General features: G+C 40.8%; 1 protein-coding gene across 4 annotated transcripts in view; it reads left to right on the top strand.

Annotated features, from left to right (window-relative positions):
* Window positions 1-13,212: 13,212 nt before the first annotated feature.
* TTC7B (tetratricopeptide repeat domain 7B) overlaps window positions 13,213-25,621 on the top strand; it is a 137,882-nt gene continuing 125,473 nt past the window's right edge. For 2 of the 4 annotated variants that reach the window (XR_013952381.1, XM_080596262.1), the window contains exon 1: window positions 13,213-13,437. Coding sequence is in view for 2 of the 4 variants with exons in the window: in XM_080596262.1 (XP_080452388.1) it covers window positions 13,317-13,437 (121 nt within the window). In the remaining 2 variants the exon portion in view is untranslated. Of the gene's footprint in view, window positions 13,438-20,271; window positions 20,344-21,600; window positions 21,721-25,621 lie in introns of all 4 variants that reach the window. The other 2 variants (XM_080596260.1, XM_080596259.1) reach the window with 2 other exon arrangements.

Here is a 25,621-nt window from a genome sequence, read left to right as displayed (position 1 = left end):
TGAATTTATAGATAGGCATCTTTACCTAAACAACTTCTGATTGCCGTTTACCTTGATAAAGCTGGATTTCCAATCTAGGCAGCTCAAGAGTGGGTTCACTTTTTGTTCAGATGCAGGAGGTTAGTTGCTCTTGGCAGAAAGTTGTTCTGTCTCAGCTTAATCTGTTGCCCAGCCTGGCACTCAAGGTATGTAAAAACCAAGGACCAAAGTTTTCATACTCATACCAGTATTTCAAATCTGAAATGTACAAGCTAATTTTCATTAGGACTATTACTACTTTATATTGCCCTGGTGAAAAGGCATTAAACTGTAATTCGTTTATACTCAAATTAGATTTCATTCATGGTGCTGCTATGAGACTAACAACTTTAATGTCTAGTAATGATATCTCTGATATACTGATATAATGATATACTGTCGTATGTAATGCAGTCAGCAATATTGTAGGTAGATTTCTTTGAAAGATGAAATTTCTTACCAGTAAAGATTTAAGTAATTAGTATGATTATTTATATTAATCCAATCTTAGACGTACTAGGTATTACGTTGGCAAAGCTATTTCTTTGTAATGCTTTTTGAAATACACATTTTGTAACTGCAGGTCTGTGAGTATATGTATGTGTATCTAAACACGTGTGTCTATATATGATATTTTGGTCTTAAGGTGAATTTTTTTCTTATCAGGTATCGTTCCAAGTATTTTTTCCAAAATAGTTGTCTTTATTCTTTTTCCACATATACAGCAGTCTTTCTCATCACTGTTTTCTTACATTGCAGTACATTGAATTCTCTTCCTTCAGCTGGGATATTTGACCAAATATTCTGGATTGACAGGACAGCATGTAGTACGGCTGCTTTTGCTGTAGAGAGATGTAAGTGCCTTGAGTCTACCTGTGGGAAACACTTCTGAGTTTGCTACTTTGACCCACAAGGCACTGGGTTCTATAAAAAAAGAACAAATACGGAGCTGTTTGGTAGCTCTTCCCTGCCATCTCTCATTTTTATATATCACTTGTCCAGTAGATACTGGGAGTTCAGAACACCTGTGTAGAAGAGGAGGTTTAGGAATCAGGATGATTCCAGTAGTGTGTACTAGGAAAAGAAGCAATGCTCTTAATTACATAGAGCATCTGGAGCAGCCTTGTTTGTTGTGCCTGGAAGCAACAAGAGCAGAGAAATGTAAGACACCCTGAATAACGTAAATTTGAATAAAACCCACATTTTCTGATGGCCTTCATGTTCTTTGTGGTGGAAAAGGAAGTTTCTAGCTGTCTGGGAACCTATGGTAAGTGAGATGTGATGGTACGGGCTTGTCTGACAGTTTCCTGTCACTTGCAGAGCCATTTCTGGTCCTTTCTTCTGGCACCTGCTCCACTTTTTTCGTGGTTCTGATGTTGATATCACCACTCAGCCAGTGGAGGTAGGGAGAAATAAAAGTGCTGTCAACTTAGTTGAGGCATTGTGTTTAGCACTGAGAATAAAAGGGATTAATTGATTTCAGAGTAGAAGTAGCAATGAAACACTGCAAAACCTAGTATACTATAATCCTATGATTTTTAAAAACTAATATTTTATTCAGAGGTAGGAAGGAATCCATACTGTTCACACACAAAATCACTTCTTAAAATTGGCAACTGATCTGGCTGTATTAAAAAAGAGTCATGCAGAGGTCTGCTTCTCTTGAAATGTCAGCAGTGAAGCAGAAAAAAATAGAGCTTTTTAATTGCTAAGGAGCTGTTTAAAAACCTATCACAGATGAAACTACAAACTGATTGCAAACTTGCTGCATTTTTCTTAATACAAATACAGTTTTACTCTTGTCAACAAATCAAGCTTCAGAAAATCTTAATGTTGGCATCTCATTTATGTTCATCTGAATTTCTTTTTTTTTTTTTTTCATTTAAAATGCATAATTCTCTTAGTATGGTTGTGAATGAAGGCTTATTTTCATAAGAAAGAGAACACCTAAGGATTTAGGATAGGGCCTTGTGAACGACCAAAAGTAGTCTGCTGGGAAAGGTAATCACTATCTTCAGCTAGTTTATTTTTACACACACACACACACACATATATATATGTGTTGTGTATATATGTGTGTATATATATATTATACTTACAGTCCATAACTACATCTACCCTAGTACATTTTATATCAGTTATGGGTGTGATTTTGTATGTGACACATTCAGCCATGATAAAATAGCTTTCAAGTGTAAACTAGTTTTTGGAATTACAGCAAAGTAAGGAGGAAAGGAGTTAAAAAACAGTTATATTTAAAAACTGATATGAAGAAAGGAAATGCTGAAGGTTTGCTGCAAGTTATGTTGACAGGTGACTAGGAGATTGGAGTACCATTGTATTGTGTGAAGGAACATACTCATTAATAGCAGTAGTTATGTTTTTTTTCCTTTAAAATCAATATAGAGTGGGGAAGAGAAACTAAATTAATTCACAGAAGCAGTGACTTCAAAGCTTTTCTCAGATGTCTCCTTAATGATTTCTTATCCTTTAAATATATAGCTCAGCTGCGCATAATAGTTACTTCTCTAGAAGCTATGCATACATGAGGGAACAGGATTCCACTGTCTGCTGCTAAGTTCATTGTACAGTCACTGTGTAAATCAAAACTCAAGGTGCTATAGCCCTGCTGCTTTAAAGTTCAAATGTTAATACTGTGCTATTCAATATAAATTGCCAGGTCAGTCTATCAGTATGCAGCCATGGCAGTTCACGTGGTTTGATGTTAAAGACTGTCAGACTGAGAGGAAAACTTCAGATCTGTTGCAAGCTAACACCAAAGTGAGAAGAAACAGGACTTCAGTCTTACCTTACATCTGTATTACAAAAACAAATAAAAGCCCAGCATTGGCTTTCAACCTTGGCAATCTTATCATTGAGGTGCTACTGCAGCAAATTTTTATTGCTTCCAAATATCTTTATTGTATTTATCTCTTTAACCTGTAGAGAATAAAAGCTTCAAGTTTCTTTTATATCCCATCAGGAAAAAAAAAAAAAAGCTGTCTTTTGCTAGAGTCCCAATAGAAGAGATCCTTCATAATTTCTGCCTTTATCTCTGAAGCTGTAATGGCAAGAAATACGTCGGTGAGGAATTCTGGCAGCTGGTTATAAAGGAGCAGGCTGTGTAATTTGCAGTAAGTGGAATAGGGCGTGCTATTTCATGTTTCAGTGTGGGCAGGGAGGGGGAAGAGGAAGAGAAATGGAAGAATGGAATACTGAGAGCTCTTTGCCTCACCATAATATACAGGACGTTCTGGTTGCAAAGCATTGCTTTTGAGGAAGGTACCTAGGACTCTACAAACTTAACTTGAAGTCCTCAACTACTTAACTGCCAACTTTTTTCTTGGAGGGAAATGGTGCCATTTTTAAATTGTGAAGGTAGCAGTATGTACATGTCCAATGCTGATTTCCTTAACTCGTTATATGTTAATTATCAAATTTTGATAATTTTTGATTATTGTGAAGATTTATTTCTTGCAAGTGTGCTCATCTCTAAAAATTTTTATTCACATCAGTGAAGTGGAAAACCTTGCGGCAGAAGTTCATCAAAAGGAAAGCTGAATATTTGTAATTATTTATTTTACCGAATATCGAATATGTAGTGTTCTGATTTTGGATGTAGAAAAGACCTAGAAGAGAAGATCATTCTGTGAATGCAGTGAGGAAAACAATACAAGCAAGCTATTTTCTGGAAGACTGCTCAGAACTCATCAGAGATTTCCAGATCCAGATGCCAGCTGAATGTTCTCATCTCTACAGCTGTTAAAGCCTAACCATGCTGATCCGGAGGATGGTAAGCCCATCCTGTTGTTGGCCAGTCCTGTCAGAGCAAAAATCTTTTGGTGGAATTTCCGTCTTGGAAGTACTTCCCTTTTGTAAGTCTTGCTAAAGACCAGGGAATGAACAGCAGCTTTTGGTAGATCAGGTTCTAAAGCTGGGTTGGAATGATGACTGTAATAAAGGTTTCGATAATCAGCCAATTTTCTTCTTCAGGTCATGGTGCTCAGAAACGGGAGGGCATTTTGTTTTTGTCCTAAATTGTGTGGTTAACCACTGTGATGGCTTCAAAGTTTGTGCAAAGTATTGCAGAGAAGTTTATCATGTCATTATGAACAGTTCAACCTTAGTTTCCCTTAGGAGAGATTCTTGCCAGAATTGTGCGCGGCGTAGATAGCAGCGTGGATATTCCCTTTGGATGGCTGGTGATCTGCATGCCCCATGTTCCCCTGACTATTGAAGTCATGCTGGGAACTCTGACAGAGAAGAGTTAAAAATTAAGCAGAGTATCTGAATGTTACACAGGTAGTACTTGGATGAAGGCAGTTTTGTAGGTAATAACCCAGGCCGTTTATTGGTAGTTACATTGTGCATAACTTTATGGCAGGAGGGAGAAGTATCTGAACAAGTTTCTAAGACAATTGGAACAAGTTTCTAAGACAGACTGATAGTTTTTGGATCAGTGTGAACTATTACCAGTCTCCAGCACTGTCAGGAGCTTGGTGTTTGTGGGTTTTTTTTTGTTTTTTTTTTGAGAGAAGAATGCATGAATGTGCCTATGGTGTCATGCTATCAGTATACTTAAAAAATAAACAAGCAAACAACAACAAAAAACACACAACAAAACAATCCAGGTTCTTCCAGGGTACATTTGGGTTAAGTATGTTATGCAGTTTTTTTTTTAATTAAAAAAAAAAAGGTTTTTACTCCCTGTATTGTATACTCAGTTCTACTCCTTTCATGAACTTTCTCTTTATGTTAAACCTTTTATCTGTTCAGTTGCTCTAGTCTTTCTAGCTTAAAATATGCCAGTCAGTGAATATTATTATTCAGACAACTGTTATATGTGCTAAATGGAATTAATAAATTTATAAGTATAAAAAGAACAATTACAAAAGTACAAAAATAATCTTATATCTCAGAGTGAGTACAAACCAAGAAGTACAAATAGCACCTAAAGACTCAAGTAGCACCTTCAGGCTTGGATCTAAACATGTGCTGGACAGCAGGCATCAGATCTGACTGGGTGATTCGACTTCTACACTTTGAAGCAGGAGTAGGTCAGAAGCATGCAGGAGAGATCTGCTTTGTCCTACAGATGTGAAACTTCAAGTATTTTAAGAGCCTGTACTTGGACCCAGCAGGAGCACTGAAAGGTTAAAAGCTGGCAGTTACTCCCTAGAAACTTTACTCATTGATCATCCTTCTGATCTGAGGATAGAAAGTTAAAGCCCACAGAATGCATAGTTCCTATCTCTCTCCTTAACCAACGGTAGTCACAGTAACATTATTGCTTTCTATTTTGTTTTTATCAATCAGCCTAAAAAGGCACATATGTTCTTTTCCTATCTGTTCTTCGCTGATAGGTAAAATGATGTCCAGGGCAGTGAAGCAGACCGGAAATTACCCATTTGGTGGTTTCAGACAAATGCTAGACGACCTTTTAGAGACTTCTTTGATCATGTTACTATCTATGACTGTATGTTAAATATACTATGCATCAGTCCTAATCTTTCTTCCCTGGAAAGAGTTAGTTTAACTTCTCACAGAAAGGAGCTATGACATAGTAGAGTACATGAAGAGGGAGATTTTTGATTTCTGGAGAATCTCAGGAAATGCAAGCAAAAGGTGGCTCTCTGCTAACAATAACAAGTGTTAAGCAATAGAAATGTGAAAGGCTGAGATAAAGTAAATTGCAGTGTGTAAAGCCACCTGAATATAGCAGGAATGTAGGAGATGCCCTACTGAGTCAAACCAGTGAGACCAGGTGTAGGTGTACCATGGTTTGCAGAGTGGCAGAATGATGCCCAATGCTTTGTTGTCTGTAGCCTTTCTGGTGATGAGTGACATTTTGTAGGCTGCCAGTGCACAATGCACCAATGACTTCAGCGAACTGTGATCTCAGCCAACTGTGATTTTGCAGGGTATCACATTTAAATCATCTTTTGTTGAGCAAATGACTTGCATTTGACCAATTCATGTTACTTGAAAAGCATACAGTCTTGTTTTGGAGACATGAAGTTGAAGAATCCACTGTCTCTTTGGTATTTAACCAAATAGTTAATTATCCTGATAACTTAAAAAAAAAAAATATTTAATTTCTTACATAAATTTGTTTGTCACAGGTCTCTGACTTTGGGTTCTTATTTTCTCTATTAATCTATTTGTGAATGCTGTTTCATTTACATGAGGTTTTATTTCCAAAACCTAAGACGAGTATTGTGGTGGTTCTGCCAATTGTTATGGTATAGACTGCTTAGGCCAGGTCTCACCACCTAACTGCAATGCAGAAATAGCAGCTCACACTTCTGTTACTGGGTCCACATTTGCCAGATCTTAGTGTTTCTACCCATTTGAAGTACAGGTCTCCTGGAATTTGCCCTAGCTGATTCTAGGAAGTTTCCTCCCCTCTCTGCAAAGGACCTTCCTTTTGGAAGACCGTGATGTGTGTGTGTGTGTAGTTTTCCAGGTTTTTGCCTAGGGTCATGTCAGTCTAGGCAGTCTTTATCCTGCCACTGTTCTCCGTCTTCCTTTAGCACAGGCACAACTCCAGCCTTCTCACAGGATGTCACTGGCATTCCCTGAGTTAGTCAGAGGGACATAATGAGACTGAAGATGGCAACCCATCTATTCTATCCATAGAATCTGGTTCTACAATTCTGTGATTACGAATCCTTTTGTTTTAGGACTGTTGAATACAAACTCTGGATTTACTGTTTTTGAGAATTCTCTTCAGTTATTAGCATTATTGAAAAAAAAGATTAAATACTTGATTTTTATTCTTTCCAAACAGAAGAAAAATATTTGCTGAGCACTCCTTTACCTATATCATAAACATTTTTCCTACCTCAAACTAGTGAGGTAGCTGGAATTTTGTCATAAGATTTCATCCTCAGCACTTGCTAATCTCTGTGGATTCCTGTGATTTTTTTTTGTTTGTTTTCATGCACATTTGTTTTACTCACAACATAACATTTTCCATTGATGTTTTAACTGTAGTCCTACTGGTTTAGAAACTTTCAGAAATTATATGTAGTTTTTGACTCCCTCTGGTGGTCTAACACTTAGTTGGCAAGTTGTTTAACTGCTGATACAGTAACAAGGACAAAGTTTGAATGCCATATGATACTAGATGCTTAAAATGTAACTATCATTGTTGTTCTACATGCATTTAAATAGTGATGGAGAAAGTACTGCTGTTTATGAATAATCTATACTGTTTATTAGCAATGAATAGCTAGGACACATTGCAAAACAAAAATAATGAAAATTCAACATTTTCTTCTGTGTAACAATTCCATTTACTTGAAATGATTAAATTTAGGAACTGGAGAAGAGCTGTAACACAGCTGCTGCACTCTGCTAGGTACACCAGTAATGTCAATGTCAGAAGCAGTTGATCTTTGTCTCTCCTTAAGTGGTTGCAGAAGTGCGGTTTGAAACACCAGTTATATGAAGCCAGCAACTCCTGTGTAGATGGAAATTCATCTTGGAACAAAACCTAAGTTTTATTTGGGCCAATAATGTAATGAAATCAAGCAATCGTACTGCAGAAAGAAGAGCTACTTCTTTATTCAGACTTAGGAAGGGTTTCATATTTACCAAAATCTAGCTTCCTAATTTCCTAATGTTTAATGGGAATCTTATTTTTACCTTTAATAAATAGTTTAAAATGGTACAGGGCTTATTTTCTGTGCTGGATAGAACAAAATGAACCAAGGAGCAGTGCGCTAACTGAAGTGTAAAAAGGTTAGCTTCCATCTTTCTAAAAATACATAAAACTTTCTCCTTTCCCCTTTCTTTTCCTTTTTTTTTTTTTTAATTTATTTATTTATTTATTTTAATTCAGAATACTTTTATTCTGGCCACTTTTTTGCATACGTGAGTCAAAAAAATAGGAAAATGTCTTTGCCACCAAAGTTCGATCTAAGAATATTGTTTTTCAGTTCAAATGAGAGATTAAGATACAATTGGATCTTAGAAGTTAGCGGGACTGTGTGTGCCAGTTTTGTTACTGTGCAAGGACAACAAAAGACCCTCTTTTCTTGCAGCATCACCAGGTGGGACAACAGTTTGACATGCAGTAGGAAAGTATATTGCATACTGTAAGTGTACTGCAATGGAAGGCCTATGTTTAGACCTTATCTGTCTCTTCTCTGGACTTTGAAGTAGCTAAAGTATTTCTTTTAAATGCTTAGAGCTTCGAGCAGGACTGAAAAGCTGTATACTGGCACAATAAGTGTGAGAAAAAGTGAACTATGGTATCTTTGTTCCCATTTTGCTTCATGTTAGTCACTACAGTTAATTTGAGATAGCAACTTTACTGGCAGTATAATGTTATAACTCTGTAAAAATACTGTTGTGGAACAAGTAGTAATTAAACTTCGGATATAAATATGTCTGTTAAGCCTATCAACATCAGTGAAGTGTTTATTTTTAAATCTGGGAGGTGACATTGTTTCTCATGTTTCTTTGTATGTGTAAATATATGCGTTTGTGATGCAGAGGATATTTCCAGAAACTTTATAAAAGGTTTAAAATGCAGTATGAAACACTGGGTCTAAACAATGTGATTGTTGAATATATTGCTTATTAAATGGCACTCTCTGTCGCCCTTTCATTGTCATCGCTGGTTCCTGTTTAGTGTGAATGGCCTTGGAAAGAATCTGTTTTGGGGTCTGACTTTTTATCTTTTGCTGCACGATTAGTGACTGATCTTCAGATTCCAACTATCAATAGCAATGACTATTAGCACTGTCATTTACTGAAGACTAAAAAATAAAGGGACTTCATGTAATGGTGAAAAAATAAATATTTGATTGTAAAGGCATGCTTTCCTCTTCAAATATCAATTATACTTCCCATTATTTGACAAATGCACTATGAATTGAATCAGTCTGAAAGCAATGAGCTACAAAAGCAGAAGTCCACCGTGGAGGGGGGGAAAAAAAAAAAAAGTACGTTCTAGGTTTTCCAGAACTGTTTTGTGTATGAATTTCAAACAACGGTAAGGGCTTTATGGTTTACAAATTAATGTGTACATTCTCAGATGTAACTATTTTATCTTAAAGAAAATAAAAGTCATATAATTAAAAAACCTTGAAATGTTGAAATACTTTGATATAGCATATTTCACATTGTATATGTAACTATTCCTTGCTGTGAGTTGGGTCAGAGGGCGGGCTGCATCTAGTAGTCAAATTGTTTATTTTGTGGATGCTGTTAATTCTCACTTCAGTTACCTTTAAATTGCTTTTTGCTACTCCCAAAAAGGAACCACGTGTCACTATGAAGTTATTTTCTCTGACAATTTTCATATGGACTGTACTAAAGAGATCATAGAGATCACTGTGACTTCAGTAGGCACAGAGAACTCTGCAGTTAGCATAATACTGGTAGTGAAACTAGGTAACTGGAGGGGAAAAAAAAAAAAAGAATTCCAGTAAGATTTTTTGCTTGTATAATGCTTTCTTCACTGTAGAGAAATTACTTCTCACATTAACACATTTTGGCCTGAAAATTCTTGCATTTCACATTTGAGAAAATGGCAGATAAATAGTAGTTGAATATGTTTTCTTTAAAATACAAGTAATATTTGAAGTGCATCTCTGATAACCTGCAGGAGGATATATTTACTGTCTTAACAGAGATTAAAGTGTTAATCTAGAGTGAAAGATAAGATATTGGTGAAATAAAGATTTGTGTTGAGGAAAAGCTTTTTAATATTAACTTTTGAATTCCATTTATGCTTTGTGGAGATGAAATAGGGACTTACGGTGCTGTCTTTTGTTACATTAGATTTCCCTGAAAATCTTCTTTCTGTGACATATGCTATAGGAACTCCGAAGAATTTTTTTTTTAATAGTCAACACTTCGATTAGCAGCTTCAAACACACACTTTAGAAGAAAAAACACTGGTCGATTGTGAAGGGCTAAAACTAGAGTAATAGGTAAGCTTGCATATTAAACACTTCTGTTAATAGTGAAGGAACTTTATACACATATCCTTTGACACATATTGGATTTTAAGCTTGAACTAGCCTCTTCTCTCAAGGGCATACATACCAGTGAGCTGACTTCAGCACAGCTGTCATGAAAATCACGTTTTTACTTATTATTATTATTATTATTTTAGAATAAAGGAAAGCTAGAACAAAGATGAAGCTTGGTTCCTCTCCTGCCATTTCAGCATTGAATAGTATTTGTGTAAGAAGCCAGAAACTCAACCTAGAATAAACCCAGTGATCTTCTAAATTTGCTTGCCTTTTTTTTTTCTTATGAGTTACTAGCCTTCTATTGAATATGTGACCTTTAAAAGTACGAGTAGTATTTGAATTGATTTTTCTGATCCCTTGTTATAGATTGTTTAATATCTTAGTAGAGAATGAAATGTTTTATTTAAGTCAGTATTCTCTAAAATTACCAAGTTTTTAATGGTTTAAACACCTGTCATTTTTGTTTCCCATAATACTGTATGGAGTAGTAGTGCAGAAAACTTTGTTAAGTCTATTTTCAGGTTGCTTGAAGTACCAGAGTAAATATCAAGGTGTTCTGTGGACTGAAAGTTACCGTTTCTTCATACCTAGCTCATGAAGTTGCACTGAACAATCAAGTATCAGTTCTCTTATTGCCCTGTATTTGAGGAGGTGGGGTGTCGAGTGGGAAGGGTGGCGTAAGGCAGAGTGCTTGACCAACACAACCTAGCTTCTTTCCCTGCATTTTGATTTTACATACTTTTCAGAAACCAGATGCATTTCATTTTTTTATACAGTTACGGGTCATCTACAGTAGAATCTTGGGGCAGCCTTAGGTATACGGAAGTTTCACTAATGTTAAAGCAGACTTCCTAATTGTGCCAATGTGTTTCAAAATATACTAATTCCTTTTGCATAGATGTCTCACTTCATAAATAGTAACTACTGAGATAATAAGTCTGATGAGCTGTTATGTAAATATTTTAATACTATTCTTTTGCTGGTAGCTTTTACTGAAATGATGTGATTAGTGCTAACAAAATGTGTTAAAATTGCTATGAATAAATATGAATAATCTTCATAAGCAAACTAACTATTTGGGAAAATTCAAATGTTAATTTCTTCCTCTTATGCCTAAAAGAACTGGTAGTTATGATGTCAACGATTTTCAGCTATCATTCATTTGCTGCTTCATTTTTCATTTCATTCTTTTATCTGACCAGTAAAACACCCTTCTGTAATCAATGTAATGTCGTCTGGATCTTCTGAGACCTCACTTAAACAAAAAATGTTTTAGCACATCCTTCTCCTTTTACTTTTGTTGCAGTATTAAATATTCTTTCCATTCCTGTAGCACACTCCACTGTATTCCTTAAACACCATTATGTCCTGCTATTGTTAGGTTCTGTTTCACTTTTTAAAATTTGAAGTATACGTTGCTTGAATTTGAACTGCAGCCTGAAAGCACTCTAACAGCAGCTTGAGGGAAAGCCAGGTTACAATATCCAAGCCTTGCACTATTATGATTTGGATAGTACTGGGAATGAAAAATAAATTAGTTGGAACCCTGAGAAGGACATTTGTTACTTGGCATAAAGTTGTGGTATCTATGACAGCCTGAGGGTACAAGCAAAGCAAGGTTTGTAGGAAGAAGGTATTTTATGAGATTGAGCAATGCAGCTGGGGAGCACATGGACAAGCTTTTAGTCTCACAAGCCTGGGTCTGCACCTGGCCAATTAATCGTTTGATGGCAATGTTGGTTTCCTGTCTTTAAAAAGATTCATCCTTTTTCTGGCCTTTCCATTGGTGATCAGAACCAAATAAAACTTCAGAAACTGCCTGTCACTAATATTTGTGGTACACACACCAATCAGGAAACATTACAGAAATTCTGTGATGTGGATAACAGCTCTACCAGTGTCCATAGGCGTGTCGTATTTACATGTAGCTGAAACATTTATATAACAGCATGCAAAGGTGACTGGTGATAGTATTATTCCCTGAGTTTGAAGATCATAGTTCCTAGGGTTTGAGGAATACCTACTAGCAGTTATGACACAATGGTTGACTTGTTCTCACGCTAGTAATGCTGTTCGCTCCAATTTGAATTTTGAGTTTGTGATCCTGACATTTCTGAAGACTGAAATACACTAGATCCAGAGTGGTGCAATGTGTGCTACAGCAATGCCAGCATCCAGCCTGTGTTTTGTATCTTCACACCAGCAGACCGATCGTAGTCCTTCTAAGTCAAGCACATGCAGATTGGCGTCACTGACTTCTCTTTTCTGTGGATGAGAGTAAGTTCTACAAGTCTGCACTTGGATGCGGAGGAAGATGTTTAGATCATTTAAATTCACCTTGTGTCTAGTGCATTAGGTTACACTGTATCTCTGCGCAACCAGTTCTGTCCCTGGGGCTCTATACTTACATTGGGAAAAGTAGCAATTGGCGAGGTTTACCTTTCAGTGTAGTTTTGGTGCTTTTGCTACATGTTTCACTACATAGCAGTTGTAACAGTTTTCTTCTGAGGTCTCCCTAAGTTTGTGGAACTGGTTTGTCATGTTGCACTGGACAAAGATACATGATATTTATTCAGATTGGTTTCAGCTACTATTTTGTTCCACCCAAAGCTTGGAAATGTATTTGTTCTCTCAAAATGTAGGGAACGGTATAATACAGGCATGGCCATACCCTCCGCTCTTCATGAAAGGAACAGGTCGGTACCCAGCTAGAAAGGCCAAGCTGAAGTCCCCCTTTCTGTGTGACTAGATGTGAAGGAGCATGTCAGGGCCAAAGCGCAGTGTGAGATGTGTGGAGAGAAAAGACAAAAACAACACCATCTTCAAATGGATTAAAAAACCCTGAAGTAGAACAGGTGGGAGATTTCGAGGCGGCAGGAGACCACTGCAGGCAAGAACTGGTTTTGTGTTATGTTTTGTGGAACAGCTCGCGCACCCGCTCGCTAGCAGGTAGCCGAGCGGGACAGGTGCGGTTCCTGCCTATTCTCCCACGAGCCGCTGGGCCTCCCCTCGGTCCCGGGGGCTGTCAGGGCGGCTACACGGCCCCGGCCCGGCCCGGCCCGGCCCGGCGGCCGCCTCAGCCCGGTGGCGGTGGCGAGGCCTGTGGTGGGCGCGCTCCCGCCGCTTCCCGCCAGGGGGCGCCGCTCCCGGCCGCGGGCCGCAGCCTCCAGTTCCGCCGCTGCCGGCGCACAGGCGCCCGGTGCCGCCGTCCTGTCCCCGCCTCCTCCTCCTCCTCCTCCGTCCCCTCCTTCCCGCCCGCTCCCGCAGCCCCGGCCCCTTCCCCCGGCGGGGCCCATCGGCCCGGCCATGGCCACCAAGAAGGCGGGCTCGCGGCTGGAGACGGAGATCGAGCGGTGTCGCTCCGAGTGCCAGTGGGAGCGGATCCCCGAGCTCGTCAAGCAGCTCTCGGCCAAGCTCATCGCTAACGGTGCGCTGCGGGGCCGGGCGGGCCGAGGCCGAGGGGCGGCCGCCCGGGGCTCCCCGCCGCCCGGCCGGGCAGGTGCCGCCGAGCCCCCGGGGCAGCGTGTGGGGGAGCCCGGCCCCGGGGGCGGGGGGTGCCGGGGGAGTGCCGGGGGGTGCCGGGGCCGCGGTGGGCGCACGGAGCCGTGCGGGGGCTCGGCGGGGCCGTGTGGAGCCCCCGGCGCCCTCCTGCCTCCGCGTCCTGCGGAGCTGTGTGTGCTGCAGGATCCGCGCGTAGCCTGCCTTGCGGAGGCTCCCTCCCCTTCGGTTAAGAGCGCTCCTCTGCAGCGTAATGTAACGCTGCTTCGTTTCGTTACTCGTTACTAACGATGAGCGGTTTACTCGGACCTCTGGTTCTCGTATCCCTAACTTTTAAGCGCTTAGCTGAAGGAGGTGGAAAGCAGCGCTGCCTTCGGAGGGATGGAAGCGCAGACTGGGCTGGGGGCACGCCGGGCAGGTCTCCCTGGCAGCCTCGCTTCGCTCTGCGCGTGAGAAACGCCGTGGGGATGGTGTCTGAGCTCGCTCCTCTGCGGGAGCTGGACCCGCAGGTGCTTTTAGAGAGAAATAGGTCTGGGGAGACAGGGCTTGGGGTGACCTCAGGGGTGATAAGTTAACAGAGAGACAGGATGAGGCGTGAGGCTGGTGGCACCTGGAGCGTGCTGCTCAGGCTTTGCATGCTTAGGCAGACGAGACAAGTGCGTGGTTCAGGCCTGCAGAAATACAAATAGAAGAGCAAAAGCCTGAATCAAAGTAAGGAGGAGAGGGAGAATTTAAGGACAGATGGATCAGGAGTAGATAGACTTATGCGTGTTGGCCTTAAAAACAACTGGGTAGGGATCCTGAAACACACTGGTGTTATAGTAGTTAAAAATAGACACAAGTGAAAAGGTGAAAGGTGTTAGTTTGTTTTAAGGACATGCTTTATTGAGTGGTAGACTATGGACTAGAGATCAGTTCAAGCAGAGACAAATGGCTTTTGGCTGTCCGATTGAGAAGAAGGACCTTCTCTGAATTAATATGTGTTAAGGTATTTCAGATAGGTGGGGAGTGCTAGGCAGAAGATATTATTGATAGTTTGACTTCGGTTTCTCTGACCAGGGTACTCTTTACCTAGCTGAAGCACATCAGAGAAGTTGATGCTGTCTGTATAACTTTACACATCAGTGACTTTACCATTGTGGTGCCTTCTAGATTCTGTACCAGTCAGAGTACATATTATTAGAGCGTTTTCTGATCTTTAAAATATCAAAAAGTATTGAATGTGGATTTCATCTCTTTCTGGTAGCATAGGAAGGATTACATCAATATCCCAGGCTTCCAAACTCTAGCTAAACGAGAAGGACATCAACAGTAAGTGAAGTGGTAGTGACTCTCCGTTTGTAGCAGAGGAAGGCAGAGAGAAATGTATCTAATGAAATACATGCCTGTGCTGTTGAGAGTATCTAAAACCACAAGTTTGTGGTCTAGATCCCGGTGTGACCAATAGGTTGAAGGCTAAGGTTATCAGCTAGCCAGACAACGAAGAGGCAGGGCCTCTATTCTGCCCATGAAGACACACAAACTGAAAGATATTTTGCTGCATAGCCCTGTTGTTAGTTGATCTGAAGCGGTTGATTTAAGAAAAGGTACTTGGAACCTCACTGCCTCCTTCTGCAGCAATGTTTGCTTTTACAAATTGGCTAGGGAATGATAACAGAAGATTTGCTTTTTGGCTAAGCATAGAACAATTTAGAGGAATGATTTAAAAGTGTAAGAAAAGAAAAGAAAAAAGAGGGGAGAGGATGTTCATTCTGTCCATATATTGTTGTGTGGGATTGGCTCTGGCTCTTGAACGCTGGAACATTTTGAGTAGGCTTGATTATTGTATTGTTCGTTCTGTTTTGTACTACTGATGGCTCCTGTTTACTCCCTCCTAAAATTAGGGGTTTGTTTAAAGCCTGACAGTGGTTCAAATGTAAATGACAGTTTACGTAGGATTTTGGATGTACAAAAATGGCACTTTCTAGAACTAATTTCTGTATCTGGATTGTGTTTGAAAGGCTTACAAACTTACTGAGCTTTCAGATAAACAGGGAGGAGAAATATTAATGGATCGGTCACTGCCTTTGATATTCCGTAAGTAATGGTCACAATTTGGACCATGGAAAGTATGTGCTCTGTGACTTGCATTGTCTTTACACAAAGGATAAATAGATGAAAGAAAGGTCTTTAACCTAGCTCAGAGTCGTTAGACGTTTATCCAGTTTGTATTATGTTTCTCTCCTTCAGAACCAGGACTCAGCAGCAGTAGTAAGGTTTACGCCATGTTACACAAATCTCTGTTTGAGCTCTTGCTTCATCAGCGCTCTTGTAAAAGGTCGGCTCAGAGCTGTCATGTGCGGGTGTGGTGAGTTAGCCCTGGCCAGCAGCAGATGCCCACCCTGCCTCTCCACCTCTCCCCTTCCCTAGTGGGGCAGGGGCAGGAAATAGGGTAAATGGATAAAGATGGGGAGATCGCTTACTGACTTCTGTTACAGGCAAAACAGACCTGATTTGGGGAAAGTTAATTGATTGCCAGTTAAAATAGAATGAGGTAGCGAGAAACAAAACGACATCAAAACAACACTTTTCCTCCCCACTTTCGCAGGCTCAACTTCACTCCTTCACCTGAGCCCCTCCTTGCACGGTGTGGGTGCAGAGAGGCTGCCGTCAGTTTCTCTCTGCTATTCCTTCTCACGCTTTTCCTCCACTTTGGCACAGGCTCCCCACAGGCTGAAGTCTTTCAGGCAAAAAATGTGCTCTGGCCTGACCTCCACATGGCCTGCAGGTCCTTCAGGGCATGTCCACCTGCTCCGGTGTGGGACCTCCCTGGGCAGCACGGAGATCTGCTCTGGCACCTGGAGCACCGCCTCCTGGTGTTCCCTCTGCTGGTTCGCACTCTTCCTGTTCCATAGTCTCTCTTTTCTTATTTTGCCTTTCCTTAAGTATGTTTTCCCAGAGGTGCTGCCGGCTTGGCTGATGGGCTCAGCCTTGTCCTGCGGTGGCTCTGTGGGATCTGGCCGTGTCTGGCTTATTCCCACAGCAGCCACCCCTACAGTCCCTCTGGTGCCAGCACCTTGCCACCAATACCCGGTGCAGCAGGATTTACAGAAATTGGAGCATGGAAATCATCGTGCTACTCTGAGGTTCACAGAGATGTGGTATTTGGCTAGTTTGTACTCTGCTTGGTTGTAAGACAGGTGCCTGTCCTCTGAGTCCACATCCTGACTGTAACTTATTAAACAGAACCGAGACAAACCCCAAGTTACTAGAAATAAAATCTGAAAGCAATTTTCACTAGTGAAACTCCGTGTGTTCCCCAGTACTTTAGGTAACTGAAAAAAGGTCTTTTTAAGAAAGTGATCCAAAGAAACTTTGGTTCAGTTTGTTGAATTTTACCTAATGTTGCAAATAAGCAGCGTGGTGGTGGAGCACTGTCTTGAAAGTTAGCAAAAGGCCCAAGTCCAAACTTAATTGTTCACAGGTTACTGGAGGAGGTAAAATAGTAAATGTTAGATATCTAAAATCAATCAGAATGTATTTAAAAATGTGCCCCAAATTGGGAAGTATCAGTTATAGGATTGTTTTCTATTTTAGGCCAGCCAGAATGGACCTGAATTTAATAAAGGCCTTAATATATAGGAGAAAAATGTACAGCTTTGTCTTGGTAAATTTGGTCTGCATCAAAAACTCAGTTGTATGCAGGAAATGCAGAGTGCTTTAAGAGATTAAAAAATACAACAACAACAACAAAAATTTTTCATATTTTTAATAGATCTGTAAAGTTGCTATTCTCAAATATTGAAAAATAAGACTTATGAAATACCTGTGATTGTTTTTCAGTAAGTTCACCATAACATGTTGACCTTACAGGTGACTTGTGTATTTTATTGTATATATGTTCATGTGGTTTTTTTTGTGGTGGGGGGGGGGGGGGGGGGGTTGAAACCTCTGTTGTATTTTCAGTAAGAATGTCACAGCCCTCATGGTTTGGGGAATTGGGGTTCTCAGGGTGCCTGGAACTTTGTGGTGTTGAAGCAGTAATTGTAGAAGTTATCAATTGCATTTCAAAGCTGCTTTTAAGTCAGCTGTAAATTTATGATGAAACAGCAGCATCTCGAAGGAGGTGACTGCAATGGACTTCTGCCCGAAGGCTGTAACTGCTCAGGGTGTCCTCTGAACATCAGTGCTCAAATATTTCCTTCCTTTGGAGTCACAGTGAGGAAACCGTAGGTCAGTTCAGCAGCGAGGTGAACGGATCAAATAAAGAATCTGTGAATTTCCGTGGGTATTTCCGGCCATTCATTGCTGCTATGCTCCGAACGTGACCTTGCTCAAGTTCAGTGAGATCTACGGCTCTGTCTGAAAAGGCACTGAGGAGGCAGATTTTTATCGTTCTACCTGACGAGCTATGTAGTTCTGCAGAAACCTTAGCTGATGTGAAATACTGCATTACTGGGGGGAAGAGGATGCATACCCCACAAGTTCGCTGATGTGTGCGCTGCCGAGTGTTGTGACATTGCCATAAAACACAACATTACCTGCAGGGAGCAGGTTTGCTGTTGGGAGTACACCAGCCTTCTGACACTAGTCTTGCTTGCTTGCTTTTTTATCCATTGAATTTCTTACTGGCATTACTACCACGTTTCCTTTGGTTTTGTATTTTGTTATCTTTTCTCTGACTGCCTTCCCCTCTCAACAGCTTGTTTCTGTAGTTTCTGATTATACCTTTGTATCTTGCAGCCTTGCAGAATAAGGGAGCAGAGAGAAGTTAGGAGCAGGATTACTAAAACCAAAGGATCAGGAAGCATTTTGCTTATTTTTTTGTCACTTTCTGTGGTGCTTCTTTGTCTGGATATAAGTAGGAAGTAAAAATAGAAACATCTTACTGGTTTTCATGTGTTTTGCTCTCTTGTGAAATACAAGACCTCAGATGTATGTTTAAAGCTTATCCTCACGGTAAACCAGGGATTTCTAAACCTCTTAGGACTCATGCCCTACTTAGGTGGTTATCAAATTTGTTTGTTTGATATATATGCAGTTTGTAAAGCAGTTTTTATAGGCAAAGCTTGATGAAGAGGTCTGTATCTCTACCAGCAAAGTTTGCAGATGGAGGTGTGACATGCCTTCTGCATTCCCACAAAACGCAGTGCTCTCTCCTCCTTTGCATTCTTTCTTGCCTTCCTTCTTGCATTCACTGTTGTTTTTACAGAACAAACGTACTAAGGACATCCTTTTTTCTGAATGAAGAGCAAAGATGGTGGCACTACTTAAATGCCTTGCTTTATTTTTGACTGGCACTTTGTTTCTTCAGATAGCCAGGGGTGTTACAACAGCGCGCTGATGATGTCGGTCTGCTGCTTGTATTCCGACCGGCTTGTCATGCAGAGAGAAAATGCTGGCGTAGTCAGTTGGATTTCACAAGTAGCCCAGCTGGTCTAACACCTTGCCGCTGTTGCGTGGAGGAGTTCGTTCTTTCTTCCTACTTCTGTCAAGCTGCTCCTTCTGCATGCCGTTTCCCCACTCACGTGTTTGTGGCCTCTCCCTTGAGCTGAAGCACACCAGAGGCGGCACTGTTTGTGCTGGGCCAGCAGAAAACCTGCTGCTCCTCCATCTAGCTCAGTTTCTGCTGGCTTTCTGTGCCCCGTCGCCTCTCAGAGGGGTCTGTGGAGAGCTGTAGTGGATGGAAAGTGAACAGTGGCAGCAGGCAGAGAAGGAAAAGGGGGCAGGGGCCTCTTCCTTCTTGGTGGCTGTGCCACCAGTGGCCTCCCGTTGTGTGGAAACGCGAGTGGAGTCTGCTAAGCTCTGCTGGGGACTTGGAGCCTGGAGCTGCTTGGATGAATTTATGAGGAATCTTCCATACATTGCACGTCAGACATCTGATTTCCAAAATAGTTACAACTCTTAATGATGGGTTGGACCCTTTCTGTTGCTTTGTTTAAGTCACGAGAAGAAATTGTAGCCTGACCTATTCATGTATATATGTGCTGCTACTTGTCAGTTGTATAGCTGCTATAGGTTCTGTTAAGTTAACTTTGAGCGTTGAAGTTTGGCATTAACTTTTCTATAGGAAAATTAATAGCGTGAACTTACGGTCATCAATACCACTTCTGTTTGAATTTTATTTGGACTGTGGTAGAGAAGGGGTCAGAAGGTCCTTAACCACGCCAAGTCTGGGCCATTCCCCCATGCCTCCATCTGACTTGTAAATAACCAGATTTTCAAATTTGATGGTTATGTTCTCCGCAGTTTTGTCCCCACTGAGTGTGATGTAATTGGTGGTCTGATCAGGAGTGACTGGAGACAACAACTTTGTAAAAGGCAAAGCGGCAGGGTGTCTGTAAGTTAGAGGGAGGGAGGGTGTCTGGGGAGTGGTGCAACATCTGTTTGGCACCAAGACGTGTAGTCATGAGAGAACATTTGGGCTCTGCTCTGGAGGAAGAGCTGGATCTCGGTGTTTGTGTCAGCACACCTGTGATAGAAGGCACGGTGGCTCTTATTAGTAAGCTACTCTGATCAGAGGTGCTATCAGGTACTTTGTTGCTTCAGGAGACACCGCATCAGTTTCTGCAGGTTGTCACCCCACTGATGATGCCACAGGTTCTATTCAAATGTGTATGTGTAAACAGAAATCCTTCCCTGTGATCCTGATCTATACTTCAAGAGAAGGAAATGCATGAATTTTTTTAAAATTATTATTTCAATGTAGTTAAAATATTTTAAATCTTCTTTTTATCGATTTCGCTGCATCTCTATAGTGTATGCTGTTTGTTTTTTCCTACAGGATCTTGGTTCATTCAGTTCACAGAATAGACCGGCCTCTGGAGACAGAGCAATAAATCTAAAGGCCAGAAAGGTGCCATCAAATAATCCATTCTGTTTGTGTAACTGTCTTGACCACTGCCTGAAATCTGTAAAATCTGTAACATTGTAGTAGGAAGAAAGCTGCGTACCGTAAGCACTTGGTTTTTACTAAATTTATCGCCTGTATTAGTATTCTGTAGAGAAGGCAAATTAATAACAATTAAACAAAAGCCCCTGGTTTTGATACAGCTGCCTTACAGCTCATGTTTCTGCTGTGTAATATGTGAAAGGTGGTAAAGCAGAGAAAGGCCTTTGAACGTATGCTTGCATTGTCTGCAAAGCAGGAGAGGATCAGGACTTGACCCTAACAGATACGTACGGGTTGTCTTTGATACTGAAAGTAGGTCTTGAATATTTCATCCGCACTGAAAGAAAGCAGGAAATAAAAGAGGACTTGGGTGGGACAGTATTGTCAAAATGCTGCTGTTCCACTATCAAATTCCCTGCTTAAGCTGCTAAAAAGTTGTATTTATGATCTGTATGTACCTATGGTCTGTACAGGTATCGTTGTGCTGGCTTTATAACTTCTTCAGCTACATGAATTAGAGCTTCCACTTTATTAGGGCACTGGAGCTGTGTTTTCTGCCCTAAGTTTGTCTGGTGGGGGAGCCCTGGTGCAGGCAGCTCCTGGGGAGCTGGCACCCATTTTGCAGTTCTGTGGAGGGAGTTGCTAGGTTCCACAGAAGATTTAACCTTCCTCCTCCCAAAAGAGGTCCGAACTGCTCTTTTTTCACAAAAAGTAGGCGAGAAACACCTCTTGGTTCTAGACAAATCCCAATCGCAGTTCACCTTGAGCCCAGTGACTTGTTTTAGCTCCATAAAATTTACAGAAAGGCAACCAAGATATGAAAACATCAACAGCTTCCAGGCCCTCCCCTAATTTTGTTTTTGCAGTTGAGAAGCAACTTGTTCATATAATTATCTTTCAAGTGCAACTTATTTCAAATTCGCATTTGTCAGGGCTCACCTCCCAGCCACATTTCTGTTTTGCTTTCTTTTTTACCATTTAATTACAGTTTCTTTACCTTAGTGGGGAGAAAATGTTGTGCATTAATCAAGGGGATTGCTCTAGAGCTAGAGCAGCAGAAGCTGCTTTCTGTCTTAAAAGTTTTGGTGGTGTGTCTGAGACAGCTCCGAGAGTGACAAATCTAGGTTATAAACTTTCAAGAATTGAAGCTTCCCTGGTGGAGCTTGTGGGGTGGAAAGAGGAGAAGGCAAGATTGATTTTGTGACTGACTGGCTTTTGTAGGTGGTGAAGAACTCCCAGATCCCCTTTTGTGGCCAGCAGAGGCTCACCTGTGTGCTTTCACCTGAGCTTTGGGCCTTGGGCCATCATCCCTTGGAAGAAAAACGCCTCCAGGGAGTAGAGGTGAGAACCAAAACCTCTGGATGGTGAGGTTTGGGTGTAAGGAAGTGTGCCTGATGTATGAGAAGCTGGGCAGAGTCAGGATCTCTTCAATCTCCTAATTCTTCTCTTTTATTAGTCTGCTTTTTTTCTTGACTGGCGAGAGCATTGGATTCTGTTGTTATCTTCTATCAAATCTGCGCTGTGCTGCAGTGTAGCTGTTTGGTAGAGTGAGGACAAAAGCCACTGTCCCTGTGACATGGTTTCCTTTTGCCTTCCATTTAAATATTCTCTAGGGTCTTTTCTTGGTAGCAACAGAACTGGCTTGCAATGGAACTTGCTTGGTAGCAACAGAACAGAACAGAGACAAGCAAGAAGCAAGATTAAAGAGAATTCCTATCTACCATGGCATGTGCTTTTCCTGTTCTCTAAGCTACTCTTTGATTTTCTTTGTAACATAAACAAAAAGAAAATGGAAAAAAAATATTTTTTTCTCATTCTCCGTCAGTATGGTTACTAGAACTGTCAGCTTTTAGAAGAAAATTTGCAGTCAAATATGGACACACGCTTGCCATTCCCAGTTAAATGGTCAGAGGCGATGGTGATCATCCTGTTTGCCACACTTCTTGCTTCCCAGACTCAGATACGACCTAAATTCTTATTTCTTGGCTTTCTATTGCAGTTGAGTGAACCAGCCTATTGTAATTTCAGTATTTGACATTTATCAATAATCTAGATGATATGTTGTGACTGTCCTGATCTGATTATTTACTGTTGTGATGATCTTAATATTTCACAAAAATCTGGGAGTTGGAATTTAAAAGAACAAACAAACATACAAATAATCTAGTTTGAAATGATTGTTGGAGTTTTCTGTTCTTAATATGTGCCCTCATAAAGCAATTTTTTGTAGTAGTGTTACCGTGGGAGTAAATTTGAGCATATGCATAGTCTAGGATTCTATAATATTTTCCTTCAGGCTTTGGAAGTCAGACAGGAAAATTGCCTAGATACTACAGAGCTGCACAGGAAAATGGTGCCACGCTCTCCGTACTTAAGAGGCAGAGGAGTGAAAGACTGCGTATAATTAAAGGTGCTAATCAGTAGCATTGAGTTTCTTTGGACAGCTGACAGTGTACGTTCTGCTTCTGGTTTTACCTGTGAGTGGTCTGAATCAGCCCGCAGCCTTTGTGTGGGTAGTATCGGTTGGTCTGTGCTCTGCATCTGGCCCCGCTCCTGCTGTCCCCAGCAAGCTGACCGGACGGGATCCCAGGTGACCTGCTCGAGCTGGTCCTGCTCGGAGCCAGGCAGTGGCACGAGGAGATCTCCAGAGGCCCCTCAGCCACCTGGGATTCGGTGATCCAGGATATCCAGATCCTCCTCCTTGGAAGAAAGCTCCATTTCAAAGCGGTCGTCTCAATAAATGTACTCTTGGATGACATGAGAGATTTTTGTTGTCTTCTTCAGCTGTTTTTTCAGAAACTTTGCTCTGAAATTTTTTGATGAGTAACATACAGAGCAGTTGACCTTTTTGGGATCCTTCTTGCTGCATCCCTCTTCCGGGTATAAATTCCTCAGTTTTTTAGATTTAGGCATAACGACAGCCCAGCGTGTTCTTGGAAGTCTGAGGAAAAACCCTCACCAAAGAATGCAACATGCAGTTCTTCAGGTACTCTGAGCCTTTAGTAGTACCTTTAGAGAGAAGAAGAGGAGTTTCCCTTCTTCCTCCCCAAGCTAGTTTCCCTCTGGGGAAGACTTGAAGCACCACAGCAGAGATTACATGCTGGGCCTTGAAATCTCATACGTCTCATTTTCCACCCCCTTTTTTTTTCTTTGTCATTTCTGAGTAGCCCTGAGTTCAGACATGAGGATTTTCTTTCTTTCTTTCTTTCTTTCTTTCTTTCTTTCTGCTCACCTCAGATTCTGTAGCTAGTTAGCTCTGTGTTTCCTTTTCCTAAACACTTCCTATTCAAATTCACATCCGTGGGGCTTGAGTCTGAGGTTGAGCCTCTTTGCTTAAATCTTTGTGGGAGGAGATTTTATCCTAATTCTGCACATTTTTCTTGCAGCTGTGTAATTCAGAAGAGAGGAAAAAAACAGCACTAAAAATACTTCTTTTAAAATGTGACCATTTGGCATATAAGAAAGGAAACTGTATTTTTTTTTTTTCCCCCACATACTCTTTCTGGCTTTAGATGTTGAGCTGTAAAGGCTGAGTAAGATGCAACTATTTTTGTTAGCACAGGATCACAGACGCTCTTGCTGGTGTACCACAGCAGTACAACACTGATGTTTAATTGCAGAGGAACATCTTGTGCATGGAGCCTTGATACCAGGAGCTGGGTTTCTGATGGCTGTTGCCAGAGACGTGTTAACAACTGTAAGAGGCACTCTTGCATTGTACCTTCCCCGTATTTCATTGTGCTATTAAAAGCAACTGAAGCAAATAATTATTGTACCCTTTTAAAATATTTTACATTTTCTGCATGAATATTAAGAACATTTTAGAAAATGCATAAACAGTAGCTGTAGCCTAGATAATGTGGTTTTTTTTTTTTTTGCTTTGATTTTTATCCAAGTCTCGAACCACCACAGGAGAAGTAATACTTTAATAAAGCAGCTATCAGCTACTCAGCAGAACAACAGGTAACAGATTCATTAGTTTTATTCTGAACACTTAATTATTCACTATGGCTTTATCGTGGTGTGCTCTGGGATTAAACAGAATTTTAAAATCACCTCTTGGAGGATTCTGCAGGCAAGAGAAACAGCCGCTGTTCTGTATTCCTTTAAGGTTAAATGTTTGTATTTTTGAGCTGTGTGCAGTGTAGTCATTCTTTACTTTTTCTCCATTTTTTCTTAAGCCGACTTTTAGAAAGGAAATTAATTAGAAATAGATATTTCTCCTAAACAGACTGCTAACAACTCCTGTGTTCTTCAGCAAATGCCTTGAGGTTATGGTAACATTCATCAGAAAATATTTTATATTTTAGCATATAATTCAATGGATAATTCAACATAGGCCATAGCAAGTCTTAAACTAATAGTAATAAGTATTCATCATTCATGATCCAGGATAAATGAAGATTAATCCTTTTTTTTTTTTTTTGTAATTCTGTTTTTCTGTAACTGCTTTGGATCCCAACAGTATGGTAACAATTTTGCTTCAAAAAGTAGATGTTAAAAATCAAGTTGCAAAGCAGCTGTCATGATGATATTTTTAGACACTGTTCTACAAAGACATGTTATTGTGTGTTTTTGTTACTTCTTGTTTGTTTTCTCCTGTCTTTAGGCAAGCCTTCATTCTTGTTTTGAAGATGGTCAGGGTTGATATGTATTGCATTGAGGGACAGCCATACCTGCACAAGGTTCTTCTCAAGACACTTTGTATGAGCTTTCCCTAAGCTGAAAGAAAACAGCAGGCCTGTGTAGAAGCATCTCTTTATTTTGTTTTTGCTTCCTGTGCTAACAGAAATGGATATTTTACCTAAAGCATCTATGAGTTTGACTTGTATTTCCAAGGTGCTCAGCCTTGCCTCTGATTATAAACTTGTCTTTGGATAGGCTCCCCAGGGCAGTGGTCAGAGCACCCAGCCTGCCGGAGTTCAAGAAGCATTTGGACAATGCTGTCAGACACATAGCCTGATTTTTGGGTGGTCCTGTGTGGAGCCAAGAGCTGGACCTGATGATCCTTGTGGGTCCATTCCAACTTGGGATATTCTGTGATTCTATAACTACAGGTAGAGAATTTCATATTAGTCAAGTGGATGATATCAGTGATGCTGTGATGTTTTAGAAACAGATGGGCAAGCTAGACTGCCCTTCCCCAGCTAGGAAATGGTTCTGCTATGCAATTGTGATATAGAGCTAGCTCTACTGTGTAATTATTGTTGATGGATTCTTCAGCAGAAGAATGGATGAATAT

This window comes from Anser brachyrhynchus (assembly GCF_964034855.1).
Source record: "Anser brachyrhynchus genome assembly, chromosome: 5".
Classification (NCBI taxonomy): domain Eukaryota; kingdom Metazoa; phylum Chordata; class Aves; order Anseriformes; family Anatidae; genus Anser; species Anser brachyrhynchus.
Note: the sequence above shows the minus strand (reverse complement) of the source record. Positions and strands in the feature narration are given on the sequence as shown.